General features: G+C 34.3%; 3 protein-coding genes and 1 long non-coding RNA gene across 19 annotated transcripts in view; 2 read left to right on the forward strand and 2 right to left on the reverse strand.

The window, feature by feature from the left end:
* Efa6 (Exchange factor for Arf 6) overlaps positions 1-5,299 on the reverse strand; it is an 82,104-nt gene extending 76,805 nt beyond the window's left edge. For 5 of the 7 annotated variants that reach the window (XM_072010975.1, XM_072010978.1, XM_072010972.1 and 2 more), the window contains exon 1: positions 4,599-5,298. In XM_072010975.1, the coding sequence (XP_071867076.1) occupies positions 4,599-4,733 (135 nt within the window). In that variant the 5' untranslated portion in view covers positions 4,734-5,298. Of the gene's footprint in view, positions 1-4,598 lie in introns of all 7 variants that reach the window. The other 2 variants (XM_072010980.1, XM_072010982.1) reach the window with 1 other exon arrangement.
* Positions 2,197-3,277, forward strand: LOC139991171 (uncharacterized). Its single transcript, XR_011800744.1, has 2 exons — positions 2,197-2,451; positions 2,937-3,277. It is a non-coding gene; the product is annotated as an uncharacterized lncRNA (long non-coding RNA).
* A 736-nt stretch (positions 5,300-6,035) lies between the features above and the next one.
* Cisd2 (CDGSH iron sulfur domain 2) lies at positions 6,036-7,394 on the forward strand. Its single transcript, XM_072011085.1, has 4 exons — positions 6,036-6,194; positions 6,368-6,462; positions 6,764-6,880; positions 7,124-7,394. Exons 1-4 carry the CDS (start codon positions 6,098-6,100, stop codon positions 7,211-7,213), a joined length of 399 nt encoding a protein of 132 aa, XP_071867186.1. The 5' UTR covers positions 6,036-6,097; the 3' UTR covers positions 7,214-7,394.
* A 222-nt stretch (positions 7,395-7,616) lies between these two features.
* LOC139991154 (uncharacterized) lies at positions 7,617-14,675 on the reverse strand. Of its 10 annotated transcripts, XM_072011042.1 has the most exons (11): positions 13,475-13,723; positions 13,256-13,406; positions 12,196-12,253; positions 11,916-12,126; positions 10,143-10,322; positions 9,683-9,829; positions 9,100-9,498; positions 8,812-9,018; positions 8,431-8,662; positions 8,273-8,345; positions 7,617-8,200 (listed from the first exon to the last, which is right to left on the reverse strand). In XM_072011042.1, the coding sequence occupies exons 5-11, from the start codon at positions 10,186-10,188 to the stop codon at positions 8,195-8,197; spliced, it is 1,110 nt and encodes a 369-aa protein (XP_071867143.1). In that variant the 5' UTR covers positions 10,189-10,322; positions 11,916-12,126; positions 12,196-12,253; positions 13,256-13,406; positions 13,475-13,723; the 3' UTR covers positions 7,617-8,194. The 10 variants fall into 10 exon arrangements, with proteins under 10 accessions (XP_071867143.1, XP_071867144.1, XP_071867145.1 ...); XM_072011043.1 differs by lacking the exon at positions 13,256-13,406; XM_072011044.1 differs by lacking the exons at positions 13,256-13,406; positions 13,475-13,723 and adding an exon at positions 12,841-13,249.
* Positions 14,676-15,778: the final 1,103 nt, after the last annotated feature.

Consider the following 15,778-nt stretch of genomic DNA (forward strand, 5'->3'; position numbering starts at 1 on the left):
ATATTACTCTTTTTATCTGAAAAAAGGCTTGCTCCATGAAAAACTGAAAATATGACTTATCGTGTTTCTCTAGTCCTCGTAAAATATTATACCAGCTTTATCGCTGAGATGTATCGTACCGTAGGTATAATAGCTGCACAAGCAACGCCGCCTAAAGGTTTACCTACTAAAAGGGTTAGGTTCGCTAATCAAGAAATTATCGCCACGAAGAGAAAAAGAAACTGTTCCGCGAATAAACGAATGAAAGCACGTAATCATGCTCGCTGGTTCGCATCTGTTTCTTTGCAATAATGTTCGAGAATACCATTGCGTGTCTCTTATCTTGTGCACACATTTTTATACACTGTTTAATTACCGAGAACGGATCGGCCGAAATTAATTTCGCAGCCAGAACAAAGGAAAGGTTGATCAGGGACGAGGATCGAAAACAGTGGGAAGAATTATGCCTGTACAGATACCTGGAAATGGCTTGTGATAACGTGAAGTTTGTTAATGCGTTTCGTGAGCGAATACATGTGGTTTTTGCACAGGTTGATAAGAGTTGCGAATACTTGAACAATTACGCTGTTGAACGGAATTACTATGTAGTTTAGGGAGCTTTTAGGAAGGTATCACTGCAATTCGTGCTTCACATATCCTTCGTAGCTTACTACAATAAGATATTAGTTAATCATTACACAACTACAACTTCGGCAGAGTTGATTGATTAATATGTATTATTGAATCAGGAAATCTTAATACATTTTTCTTCATATCTATACTTACAATTATAAATCATGATTATAATTTTACATTACAATTATTTCTTTACATTTAGAACCATTCCTCAAGTATTTTTTTAAATATTCAATATTTCAAAATCTTTACTGTATATACATATATATATATAGGTATATAGTTTCTTTAATTATTTTATTACTCACTACGTATTTATTTACTTATTTAATGCTAGATGATTACTCCCTCTATAATCGATACGCAAGAATCTTTAAATATTTGATATTTCAATACCGCTCTAACGTTTAAGATTCCAATATTATTTTACTATTTATATATTTTGTAAATAGCAAATTTAATACAGCCATATGTTCGTCGAATAATTACGAGTGAAAATAATCGACGCAAAAGGCGTTTATTACGCGTGAAATTTCCCAATGACTCGTTAAACGGCGGCCGTTCTACTTCGTTTCGATACCGATTCCAGCACCCTCGCGGTGAAGAAAAAAACAATTTGAAAAATCCGACCGCGCAACAATGCAAAATGTATTACGAGCTCTTTGTACCGGCCGAACAATGAATCTAGAGTGGCTACCGATATATAGTGGTCTAACCTGCTTTCGAGGCCCACGGCACTGCCATATTAATTAAAAAGAAATAATCCAGTTCGCCGGGTTTCGTCTTTACACTCTCGCTAACCTCTATCAACGGAATAAATCCAGTCTCGATAGCGTATCTCGAACGCTTCGCTGTGAAAATGCCAATACGAAGGGGTGTTAAGGGATAATTCTGCAAAACGACGAACATAAATCGAGTTTTTATCTCGCAGTGGTCTTGTACCGATAAATCGTATCGAGTAATCCGTACTTTGTGCTGCTAATAGTTTACGTCTACGAAAATGTCTATTCTATGAACAAGTTCTATAGCTTTATAATTTTCTCACTTAGTTTAGTTATATCTTCAAAAACGTAGTGGAAAAATAAATTTTCGATATTGAAAATAATTTACTATCATTTTGAATACATAAAGATATTATTCCTCTGTAAATGGCTACGAGCAATAGTATTTGTGGAAACAGTACAATTTCCCAATTTGTTACTAGATTTTGGTTTCTTTTAGTATTGAGTCAATTTAAAGAAAGCAAGTGGAACCTACCTTCAATTATGCATTAATTTTAAAGCAAACTACCATAGTTCAACACCACTAACAAAGATTTCCGATATCAGTGATCATACAGCATGTAGGTTAGAATAAGATGTTTGGAGATTATGTATCTCCCCACAGAACGGAAGTAATCATACAAATACGGAAACACGTTAGTATACATTTCCAATTACACCACTCTGTTTAATGGGACCTTAAGAATTCGAAAAACAAAAGTAGAGAAAGAAGGGAAAAAGGGGCAGTGCATACAATGACACATTCCAATCACGCGTAATGACTGGCCGCTCCTTTGTTACACGCATTCTTCTCGCGAATGACAGTTATGCAGAATACAAAAAGTCATGCGCATGCGCATCCCACAGTTTTTTGAGACACTCGCTTTGATTGCTTGGATGTGGCACGTTTCTAACATACGTAGAAATATATATGTCCAGACGAAACTAACCTATAAACATATCTAAGCAAACGACTACTGACCGTACTATTGAATAGTTTATACATATTTTACTATGTACGTAACTGAAGAAATAGAATTTAAACAGAAATTTTCTTCATCTACGAGATATTACGGTAAATACTCTGTTTTGGATGTTTCATATATATTTCTACATATCATTGCCCATTACGTGCATTTTTCCACTTCCAAATTTCTGATAAATGTATAAAAATCAGCCTGCTTATCAGCCTCTTCATGACTCATATACCACACATATATGTTACATATCGACTACCTACGTTGTAAAAGATTTGATAAAGGACCATTGTATACTGCGTTCATAGCAATTGCGCAAATGCTTATTGAATCATATCTATTATGAATTCCTATTTTTTACGACTCTCGCAAAACCTTGTTTCCACGATCCAACCGTTAAAAGTGTTTTATATTAATCTATTGGATAATTGAAAGAAGACGCCATTCTTAATAACGGTTAGGTTTCCAACAGCTCGTTTGCGCCACCTCGGATTACGATTTTTACGAACTCGATCTAAACTGGTCCACGTGACGAGGGTTAATCTATTTTGCAGCTGCTACACGAAATTCGTATCTTTCACAGTGGCCAGTATCGCCGATATCGGAAACCAGTTCCGTCAAAGCAATCGATCTATTCTGCGCTAGAACTGGGAAACACCGGGGGAAGTGGAAGTAGCAAAGGAGAGAGAAAGAGCGAGTGAGTTCAATTTGCAAAATTACGAGGTACCATGGAAAAAATTGGCGGTCGCGTAACAACGCGCTTGCGTGAATGGAACGGTGACCTATAGTCAATCCATTGCGTACAATCTCTTGCTTCGTAAAAATTAAATCTAGCATATATTATTTTATTATGCAATTGTACTTTTATTTGTAATTTATAAAAAATAAATACGCTTCTTTCAACTATGAAAGTATGAAAAATTATTGTAGTTTGTATTTTAAAATTTATTCAAACTTTTAAAAAGAAGTTATCTCAAGTCAACATAATCGATAATAAATCAAAATGCCATAAAATAGCTTCTAGCTCCTATATAAACATGGCTGCGTTGAAAACATTTCAACGAGGATACGAGGAATGGAGAAAATGCGACTGATCTAACGTAAACGTAAGGAACGTTGGGACGCACAAAGGGTCCTCGTCTCTTTTGATTCAAATTTTCCGATCCGTATGATCGTCGAGAAGGGATACGTTCCCCAGGAAACAGGAAAGAGAAAAAGAAAGAGAGAGACAGATATAGAGAGAGGGAAAAAGGAAAGGAGAGAGAGCACACGGACAGAGGGACCGACCGACAGGCTGGAATGTGGCCGTTAAACCGATCCCACCCAGCCAATCAGCATCCCCGTACCGTCGACGTTAAAACGGGTGTACAATATTGCCCTGTTAACTGGTCGGGATTTTACTTCGATAACTGACAATTGCCATCCTCATAAATTTTTTCAACTGACTTTTTAAATTATTCTAGACACTTCTGGTATCACAGCGGTACCTCATAAACTGACCATACTTTGCAGTATCTTATTTGGGAAAGTACCTCCTCAGAAAAATATATTTCCAGGTAGTCTACGGTGTCTTCGTTTCTTTTGAATACAATCGAGATATGCATATCTGAATCATCTGTTTATCTTATATTATATAAATACGTAACGTCAGAAACACTCTATAAAATAAGTTTCAAGAAACAGGTGAATTAATGAATCACTAGTGTACATATGTAAAATAAACAAATGTGTCAGCTATCCATATAGTACTTATTGGGAAACGCAGATATTTGAAATTTCCTGAGAATATACCTTCCTCGATAGCTGACCGGATAAGCTCCCGGTTCGTGACCAGTTAAAGAAGCACTACTGTATACATACCAGTAGAAGAAGCACTAGGAAGCACGACTCGCAAAAGCGTGAGAATAAAAAGTAATCAGAGGTCAAGAAACAGACAGGGCGACAGAGGGTGCTCGCGATAATAACACGGGTCGATATACACCGGGCGTTATTTTGAGGCCCTTCGCGTTCGTAGGATTCTCGGACGAATGCGTAACGTATACACAGCGTTAGATGCATATACACTATACGCGTATAGAAACTGGGGTTGCTCTTTCTCGTAACGTGCACCTTTGACTGTCCTCGAACTCTCTCTCTCTCTCACTCACTCTCTTTGACTATGTGGTACCAAACCAATACAGGCAATACCACAGGAATATGTTAGATATATATGAAAATACGATCGAAGCCAGTAAGTAGTACTTACCTTGCCGCTCTTAGCTGCCGGCGAATTCTCAACGATGTCGTAGATGACGTGCGGCAAACCCGCGGTACCGAGGAGCGAAAACCCGAATCCGGACGAGTCGCCGCGGTTCAGGGTGACCAGCAGCTCCTCAGCCATGTTTCGAGCACATTGATCACCTCACTGTCATTTGACGCACCTTCACGAAACCCGCACACCGTACACAAGGATTATCCGACGACCCGTGTTTATCTCGTCTTTCTCCTCTCTCCCTTTGTCAACCACCGTGTGTCACTCTACGTTTAACGTTTCTTACGTGCTCTCGCTCTCTTGGCACACGCACGAACACCCACACAGGGACCAGGAAGCAAGGGCCCCCTTCGCGAACACTTTTCGCACTGCACCGCGCGATAGAACCGCGCCGCGCTCTCTATCTCTTTCCTTCCCTCTTCCTTCTCCTTGGTTCTTTCCTCTCTTTCCGTCACCGATGACACGAGCCTCCTACTACCCGATATGCACCGTCGACGATGGACCGCAGCCAGCAATATCGGAACGGACACGTAGAAACGCCACTCCTGCGCTTTTCACTGATACCCGCCTCGAAAACGCGCGCACTTCGTACCTGTGCCTGCGCGAACCGCGGCGGCGTCGCGGCAACCGACCACGTATCCTTGCGGACGACGCAGCCACCTCCACCCTGCCCGGCGAACGCCTCGTGACTGGATGGCGCCACCTACAAGGCATCTTACAGACCCCACCGGTCCTTCACCTCTCACACTACGTTAGTCAAAATCTGCCGGCAACAATGCAATTGCAAATTACATTACATATGTGTATTATATCCAACTTTAAAAATTATACATAGAAAATATATATGTTTGTATCTTTTATTGTGGTTTTAATAAATCGTACGATTTTCAGGAGTTTGAAAAATTGCGTACGTTACGATATTGCAGTTTGCGATTTAGAGTATTGAGCATTGTGTGCTGCACATGCATATACATATATGTCGCAATTCAAATGAAATAGGTATAGTCATTTTACTAAAAAAATTGATATATTTAAAAAATTGTTAATTATATTTAGTAAACTATTATTAGAACGATCCTATCCAACAAAACTATTACTCAGTCATGATTATCAAATAAAATTATTTTACTTAACTATAACGATACTATTAATATAACAACTCAAAATAGGGCTTCAAATTTTTAAACAATACACACAAACAATAATTTATTAGAAGACTTAAAAACCAAAATGTTTTCAATTGTCAAATTCAAATAACGTATGAGCAGTAATATTTTATTTAACATTGTAACAGATTTATAACAAGTATAAAATGTTCGAAGAGTAAAATATATCTATTGATTCTCATGTTTAAAATTATATGTTATAAATATATATAAAGTTAGTCTTAACTTATATATTTCACTTTGTGGTATGGAAGAATAATCGAATATGCAACGCAACTAGTTCACGTTTGAAATAGCAGCTTGATCAGCGTAGTAGTGATAGCAATCATGATGCCACTAGCACATCTCGTCAAAGAATCTCTTCCAAATTATTTAGCTGGATTGCCTATTCCGGATACTATAGGAGGATGGTTTCGACTTGGAAGTAAGAAATTAAATAACATATTTACTATATATTTAGTGATTTAACAGAATCATGCTAAGTACCTTTCAGAAATAAAGTTTTTGAACGTGACATTGCAAATCACTACTGTGCCACATTCTATCCAACAGTTCTACGAATAGTATGAATTTATGAAACTTTTTTTTTTCATTTAGTACGTGATTGGATTTCCTTAGTCCCACCAACAGCTTTATTAGCGGGTATCGGTTATATGTCATATAAAGCATTCTGTCCAAAGGCTAGAGAACCAGTAAGTAATCTATTTAATGTATTGTATTTATCTTTCAATGCATCAAGGGCATTAAGATAGTATGTTACGTTATATTTCGCCTTTCCTTTCTTGATTATATAACGATATTACTTCATATTTATAATTGTACCTTTAATCTAAACCTGTCTAAAAATTAGTATTATATACTATTTTTTATTTGAATTCATAAATTTGTGTTTATATGTGTGTAAATTTGTGTGTATTAAAGGACTCACTGTATCAATTAATTAGCATGGTATACAATTTACTCATCTGTAATTTGTATTAATTATGATTACAGCCATGTGGGCGTGTGAATCCTAATATAAAGAAGGATGTAAATAAAGTGGTAGACACAGTTGATATAGAAGATATCACTGAGAAAGCTGCATTTTGCCGTTGTTGGAGATCTAAGAATGTAAGTTTTTTTGTATTTTTATTTACCTCGTTGCTCCCATTTGCTGTTAAGATTCTGGATTCTATTCATAAGTGACATACATTAAGAGTATCTATGAATAACTTTGTGAGTCACATAAACATATATTATACAATTATATCATTTGTTTGTATGCTAACCATATGCATAAAAGATATTAATATTGACAAATACATACAAATATGAATAATGTTGATATTTATATTAAAAATCTTTCTATTTTAGTGGCCATATTGTGATGGCGCTCATGGACGTCATAATCAGGAAACGAATGATAATGTGGGCCCTCTTGTAATTACAAGAAACAAAGACTAATGTAAACTTATTGGCACATAAAAGTCGCTGTATGTACTTGTTCTTTACAAAGCTGATAATAAACAAAAACAAAAAAATTCCTGTAATGAATAATGTAGAATCATATGAACATGTCACAAATAATTAGTGTAGATAAATATTTAAATGAATAAAAAACCAACACTAAGTACAGGATGTAAAATATTATACTTATTGTCATTTGTAACTATTTTTTGGAATTGTGATTTGTCGAATTTATAAATAAATGTATTGTTATCAAAATTCGTTTTGTCACTAACTATGTAGATTAGAGTATGTAAGATTATAAATCGTCCTATCTTTTTATGTGCATTTACCTGATTTATTGCAATTACCTGAGAAGGTGTTAACTGAACCCTTTTTTTCAAAAATAAAAATACATTGGTAAAAAAAATATTCCACCGATTTATTTATTTAACTAAAATTATTTACATATTCGTCGCACATATTACAAAAACAGGTGGAAAACGAAGATAATACTACATTACAAAAATTTCGTTTATAGTATACATTTTTCAATGGTTCCAAATACTACAAAACAAGAAAGAATATCGTTACAGTAATATCGAAGAAAACTGACAGATATTCTAGCACCCTCAACTGTTTGTAAAACGTTTAGTTGATACTTAAAATGCTACGTCATTTATTCAACGATCTGCGCATCGCATTATCACCAGAAAAATATACAAGAATATAGCACAGTAACGCTATTTCTAATTTCTACAGGAGAAGGAAAAAACAATCAGCGTGTTGAAAAAGATGGATTGTATACATAATGTATATAAAACAATTACATCCCAAGAACTGTATAATATTATCCAAATATATTTGGTGTCTTGACTGTCAGGCACAATGCATGTCCTTAGTATCACAGATCAATGAATCTTCAATATTTACATAATATCAGCCTTAGCTGTGAATCATTCGGTTTTTCTTCCCTGCAAATTACTACTTTCGTTGAAATCACAGCTGTAATGTGTAAAATTAAATTATTATGATTTAATTAAATATTAATTTGAATATAATCAGTTATATGCTCACCTCAAAATGACGCAAATCATTAGTATCAAATTCTAGTTCATTAACAAGTAACTCCCGGTGTCCATATCTATATCTAAAATACAAAAATACCGAATAAATTAATTTATTACTTCATATACATAAATAAAAAAAAAAACTATAGTAAATTTAATATTTACTCGATGTACCGCCTCCAAACGATCATTCCTATATATACCAATGCAATTGCTACAGCAAAACTGATCGCAGTAACTAGTGCTATGATTCCCGGAGACATATTTTTGCTATTACTCCGATCAGTAGAAGTCGCAGCCTCAATAGCTTCAGGAATTATACTCTCAACCTCATTTACTTCAGGCGATGTTTCAGTAGTATTAGTACTATTTTTTGAATCCGTCGAATTCGAAACATCTACGATATAATGACATTTATTATACTATGTAAAACTCATCGACCTTAAAACATGCAATAAGCTTTCAAGTATGTAATAATGCGTGACTGAGTTACTTTTATAGAATTTGAATTTGTATAAGAAATTATATTAAAATACATTTTAGTACCAGAATTATTGGTATTGATAGTGTGATTTGTGTCAGAAGATACGATAGCGTAATGTACTTCAGTTGTAGTCTGCGTACTATTTCCACTGATTTCCCCATCTTTCGCGTCATCTTTTTCTTTCTCATGAGGAATAACTTCCGGTACCTGAGACTCTGTAGTGGATCCAGTCTTATTATTCGCAGTAGTCGTGTTAGTTATCGTAGATTCTTTAAAAGGAATATGGATGTAATATAGTCCATTTTTATATAACTTCCTCTTTTCATTCAAATTTTATGTAATATATATACCTGTAGCATTTAATGAATCATCATCATCATCCCGTGGATACTTATTACAGTGAATCATGTCCTCTGTTTCTTTCGTAGAAGTACAGTTTTCTTTTCTATCATTTTGCTTTTCACTATTTTGCTTTTCACTATTTTGTTTTTCACTATTTTGCTTTTCGTTACTTCGCGTTCCGTTATTTACCTGTTCTTTATTTAGCTTCTCACTGTTTTGCTCTTCATTATTTAGTTTCTCATTATTTTGCTTGTCATTATTTAGCTTCTCATTATTTTGCTTGCTATTATTTAGCTTCTTATTATCTTCCATCTTCTCGTCGATTGTTTTTTCTACCGGTGTATCTACACTTGCATTAGCTGTTTTAGTTAGTGTAGAATTATTGGTCTCGTTCGCTGCTTTTATACCTAAAAAAAAAAAAAAAAAAAAAAAAAAAAACGATGACATTCTGTACATTCTCACGGTAATAATTTGTGCTGTCATTAAGCTTAAATTATGCAGAAAGAATATTGACCGCATGCATTTTAAGCGTTCAACCGAGTTGATGCAAACACAAAGAATTCAATCGTTAAGAAAATTCATTCTACCCACCCGTATTATCTTCTGCCGCCTTTATCGATGAGGTGGTCGCTTTGCTATTGCTATTACTCAAAATATCGGTCGGTTCCTTCAGGTTTCCGATGTCCACTTTGCTCGGATGTTCTTCCCTGCTCGCATACAGTGGAGAGGCTCTGCCAACTAACAACGAAACTATTTATAAAACAACAATTTTTAACGCTATCGATGCAAATAATACGAATGCGAAAAACATTAACAGTTTGTAAATATACATCACATCGTGGCGAACACTTCACGTGGAACTGCCTCTATTTCGTAAAATTTCAAAAATATATTAAGAAGTAAAGGGAGAACTTGTATATTTTGACAAATCTATAGTTAGCCTGGTTGTTTGAAATTCTGAAGATACACTATCAACAATTGAAGTATCAGGTTTAAGAAAATTTAAGAAAATTTCACTCGACATAGAAATATCGCTACACTTTTATCTTACCGCACATCGGAACCAGCAGAACAACGATCACCCGCAACTGAAGCATCTTTTTACCGTTCTGCCTATTTGTGTTTACGCCTTGAATTCGAAGACTTCTAAAGTTGCACTTTTGCACGCACTTCGTCGTCTCTGGCACAGCTTATCGTTCCCCGAGCGTTAATCCGCGTTGTGGGATCGAACCTGAAATCAAGATTGATCGCAATTATCAATTTTCTCCATCTCCACCTATTATACGTTTTATCTGTTATCTTAGATAAACTGGGCATACAAATACATTTTTTATTATTATATCACCATTTTAGTGCAATTATTAATAGCACTAATGTGTTAATTAAAAGTATTTAATTATATATATTACATTAAGAGGATAGGTAAATAATTATCTTTTATATTTTTTTATTGAATGCATTACAAACAAATACAGATTGCACAAAAGGACTTGAAATATGTGTATTTCTAACACACATAACAGAATATCTTTTCCTGTTCGATAATAATGTGCTTATGCTATATTATGTTTTGTTATGTTATTCCATAATGTATTACATATCGTGTTATATTTTGGTACATTTTACTATAATTACATGAAATATGTACGTTAATAACAGAGACTGTATTAGGCTTTAAGCCTTATTAAAATAATCAAATGATAATACTAAAATTTACTTAAAACTTTTTAATGTGTAATAAAAAATAATATATTTATCTTATATTCTTATATTCGATATTCTATCTGTCTCTGTCTTAGTGATAATGTAGTTCCCACTGATAATAGAAATGTGTATAAGTGTTTATCGAAATAAAATTCTATCGATGGTATTTTGTTGCGCCACATTTCGAATCTAAAGATGATTTTCTCAACTGAGTGAAATTTAAATTATTACCCAGTTTTCTATGAAATTCTAATTACATATTTATAAATCAATATCGTTTATAAATTTGAATGGACTCTGATTGCGTATAATTTCGCAATTCAAAGTAATACGAAAGAGACAAACATGTATTTACGGAAATTGCACTTTTGAATAAATGAAAAGATTCGAATAATAAGATGTATGTATATGATAGAGATGAGTTCGACTGTATCAGCTTCCGTTTGTCAGATAACTACTATATCAATTGAGCGATTTAACCTGTTTGAACTAAATTGTTTTTTCTCCTTGAACTTCGTTTTAAAAACGTCATGCTGTCCACGAGTATACATACATTGAAGTATCAATTAGTATTTATATCTATATTTGCTACATAATATATATAGTCTCCACAGTTTACAATATTCATCGCCTATAAGATCTCAAGTCTAGAACTAAAACGTAAAAATTGTTTAAATATATATTACCCTGCGTTTTATATTGAATATCGAGGTTCATTAATATGATGGATAATTGACTGTTTAAATACTTTTGTGATCTCTGCGAAATATACACTAGCACTAAATATTGTGTAATTTTTGTATATATTCTCAGGTTTGTTTCAAGCTTTGCTAATGTTACCATGATAATCGAATCTCATAACGGTGTTAATGAAATTTCAAAGTGTTTCGTATAGAAATCGAATATCTTCTTCGTGTACTTCATTTCTCAGATAACCAAATTCTCAGAAAATCGAATTAGAATGTTATGAAACGACACCAGATCATTTACATCGCTGTGAGCGTGTCGACGAATCCCGGTTAAGTTTACTTTCGTATATTATTTCGTATTGTACGATCTACTTTTTATACTTGTTATATTAAGGCGAGAAGAAACTGTTGTAAAGAACTTGTTTACGTACATAAAAACATCCTTGCGATGCCATTCAAACATGGAGGTTGGAAAACATTCAAAACACAAGAATTTATCACTTTGAATTTTCTTTTATGGCGTGTACATATTATTATGGTAAGAGTGAAGAGGCATTTTTTTCACAGAAATCGTTCCTAATTTCGGGCACAATCGCTATGGAAATCCAAGAATGACCGTGTACCGGATTCTCACGAATTCGCCTGTGAAAAAAGTTATATAAATCTCTTCTTCTGACGTCGCTAACATTCATGTGCTGTTATACGCCTTACATACTTCAAAAAGGAAGTAGAAAATATTGTTCTAATGATTTGCAGGTATCTGACTATTCTGAAAGATGAAAATATACAATTAATATTTTATTAGTTATGCCCTCTTTCGAAATAGTATTTGTTATGATTATAATATATATGTTTGTTACCGTTGCCGCATTTATCTTATTTATCTTTTTTAAATTATTAGGAATCCATTAAGAAGAGATAAACAGTATTTGGAAAAGTAATTTCGGAGGAACGAAAGAATTTATTACTTGTTTAATCTTTGACCAACTTTTTGCTTAAATGTAATTAAAATGTAGAACGTTTCACACAGGCGATGTAGGAAATTATAAAGAAGACAAGAAATTATCATAATTATATCTGGAATTTTTTGACGACGATATCGATAATTACGATGCCTAATTAACGTGTCACTTTTTATCTGTATGTGTTAAGTGAATGAGCCCACAGAACGGAACTTCTAAACTCGCATTTTAATACGCCACGTTTCAACGAAACGACTGTCGTAGTCATTTCACCGTTTTCAATAAAGATAAATCATAGAGAAAGCATTCGCGCGAGATCCTGGTCGATAAAAAAAAATCAATAGACGAATTAACCTATTTCTCGGTGTATAATACACGGTCTAAAAGTGCATACCTTTGTCGAACGTGAAAGTAGAATGTTCCACTTTTTCTCTATTTGCAATCGTTTGATGAAGAATCGCTATATATTTAGAAGAGAGACCAGGAAACAGTGGCAGCCAGTAAAACTCGAAAAATTGTCGTCACACACGAACTTATGGTTCGGTCGATATACCACGCAATTACAACGTTCCGCGTGTAATTGCATTACAATTAATCGTTGTTCCTCGTAAGATGGGGGAAAATGTTCGTGTGTACACAAATTGTTTCACTCGCCGTTCACTTTTCAATTCTCAACTGCGTTTTACGCGCTACTTCTAAAATCTCGATCACGAGTGCATTTCCGTAACACGATTTGGTTTTTTTTTTTTTCGAAAAAATGGAAACCGCTCGACTGACGTGTTGATTACCGATAATGACGCAATCGTTACCTCGTTACTACGTGAAGAGTATGGTCACATTCAAATAAAATCTGTATTCCAATACTGTTACAGAAACTTTCACGAACTCGAAGAACAAACGACGTTTGTCGAGTAACTCGTCACTAGGAGTTACACTATTACACTAGTTACTATATTTACACTGTTAATGAAGTACAAATGAAATTTCATTATGCTAGGTCACGATCGAAATATCTTTGCTATAATCACCTTTGGTCGTACTCGAGGTATATCTTGTTTTTAATAATAGAACACGAATGTTTAATGGATAGACGCGTAGTATGCGAACTTTCGATTATTCCATCATCTTGTTTCATCGATCGAGCCACGCGTTGCTATTCTACTTCTATATCGTCTAACGCATAGACAATTTCAAATTGAAATGTCCACTCGAATCAAGCTTAACCGCGCACCATGAGTTGTTCCTTCCCTTAAGAGCAACAGCATACTGCACGTTCTACGCGACTGGAGAGGTATATGTATAATAGTGACATACGGCGAAAGAGAGGGCTACAATCTACAATAACGCGCCGCATGTGTAAGACGAAGCCAAGAAGAAACAAACACTCATCAACGTAATTTGTTAGTAGCTGCTTATCAGTTGATATAATCAAAGTCATTAATTGTATAAATGAATAATAGTGTCTTAGAAGATAAGGTAATCGCTTTAAACTACCGAAGTAAATTTTCGGGCCGAGATCTTCGAGAACGAATTTCGTATTGAGAATAGTAATATCTTTCACGATTCTTTTTTTAGTCCATTTTTGAGTAAATCGTCTTGAGTTGTATTCTGTTCTGCACGTTAATCGGATTAAAACAAGTAGCTTGAATATAAGAGAAATATAAGAGTGTCAACGCACACGGGCTATTTTGTTTGAAGTTGAGCGAAACACTTGTCTAATGAAATCGATGATGCAAATGTGTATAAAAACTATATACGACCGCAAGTTATCAAATTCTATCGGTTAAACGCAATTTGACTACCCTGTAGAATCAGGTATATTTAGTAACATCAATCCCCATCTTGCGAAATAGTTTTATATTTCGTGATTCGATCTGCCTCTATTATACTACTATAAAATTCTGCTTCAAACGTAGTATATTCACCAGTGAGTTCACGTAGCCAGGGAAGAATTTCAAGAATTCTAAAGACACCTTACAGTTATACAGACTTCGTTATAGCGACCTACATAGTCCCTTACTTAAGTTCAACAAGCAGCCAAAATTGGAAATAAAGCAATATTTCCATATATCGTTCGAGAGGTTACGAATTTCTGGCGACGTTAAATTAACAAGAATTATCATTACATAATATCTGAATGCTGAATGAATACTGGTTATTAAGATAATCGTAGGTTGATGTTTAGACACGTTACAATACGTTACCTGGCAATATTCCCAGAATACATAGACGTATACTGAAATTCTTGCTGCTCGATATGCATCTGATCGATATTCTACTGTAAAAACCGGTAACAACAAGCTTAAGTAGAGGAAATCGTACACAGCGCGTATACATGAATACGTCACAGGCGTTTTACCCTGTGGGATTTTATACGTCATCGAATAAACTTGAAAGGCACAAGGCCGTTATATACGTACCTGCTTATGTTCTTTCCTCGTTTATCCACACGCTGATTAATTCTCCTTCTACTGGATTCAATATTTTCCCAACTTAATTTTACAGATCTATTCAACGTAATTTCAAGTAGTTACGTATAATTTGAATTATCTCTAGGAGGATCATCAAAATTTAAAGTCCAATTCCACACTGTTTTGTGTAGTTGAAAAATTATCTATAGTAAACAACCGCATTGTTCTGTGAAATAGCTGCTACCTTGGAAGTTCCACAGCGTTATATATAGGGTGTTCGAGAAGTAGACAAGTAAATTGTATGATTGTTTTATGAATAACAGTAAGAAGAAATATTTAAGAGACGATAATCGTTTTGTGGTTTCATATTATTAAATGTTATAGTATTATAATTTTATTTGAAGAATCTAAAACACAAACGTATTAAAATTAAGCATATAATTTGCAAACGTTGAAGATTCCGTGAACACGATTCCTTCTATTGAACTATGATACCTTTTTAATCCCACTATATGTGACGGATAAAATTAAGAATTCAAGATAAAAGTATACGCTTTTAGCTGAACATAGTCATTCTAATATTGTGGTAAACGTTAAATTTCGACACGTAGTTGCGGTATAGTGAATGGTTAAGACATACGTATATATGTTATTTTATTTTTTTTTAAGTCATGTGAGAATATACATATGTTTGATATTTTTGCATAATTAATATCGGATTCATTCCTATAACACTGACCATAAAATTCGAGGTCAAGGAAAAAGTTTAGAGCGACAGTCGCATGCCATTGGCTCGTATATTGATGTAATCATACTCACTAATAAACTAATTCTTATTTAATTATCGAGATTGTAAATAGCAACAGTCGATGAATTTCTTGCGCAGGATGTGTTAATACGTTAGTAAACGGAAAATAATGG

The sequence above is a fragment of the Bombus fervidus genome, chromosome 9, assembly GCF_041682495.2.
Source record: "Bombus fervidus isolate BK054 chromosome 9, iyBomFerv1, whole genome shotgun sequence".
Classification (NCBI taxonomy): domain Eukaryota; kingdom Metazoa; phylum Arthropoda; class Insecta; order Hymenoptera; family Apidae; genus Bombus; species Bombus fervidus.

Bases quoted from the DNA above. Each gene is read 5' to 3' on its own strand.
- Cisd2 (XM_072011085.1), top strand. From the start codon at position 6,098: ATGATGCCACTAGCACATCTCGTCAAAGAATCTCTTCCAAATTATTTA. The intron at 6,195-6,367 runs GTAAGAAATTAA...TTTTTCATTTAG, and splicing joins AGGATGGTTTCGACTTGGAA to TACGTGATTGGATTTCCTTA. The intron at 6,463-6,763 runs GTAAGTAATCTA...TTATGATTACAG, and splicing joins GTCCAAAGGCTAGAGAACCA to CCATGTGGGCGTGTGAATCC.
- LOC139991154 (XM_072011051.1), bottom strand. From the start codon at position 10,188: ATGCTTCAGTTGCGGGTGATCGTTGTTCTGCTGGTTCCGATGTGCG. The intron at 9,499-9,682 runs GTGGGTAGAATG...TTTTTTTTTTAG, and splicing joins GGCGGCAGAAGATAATACGG to GTATAAAAGCAGCGAACGAG. The intron at 8,346-8,430 runs GTAAATATTAAA...TTTGTATTTTAG, and splicing joins GTTTGGAGGCGGTACATCGA to ATATAGATATGGACACCGGG.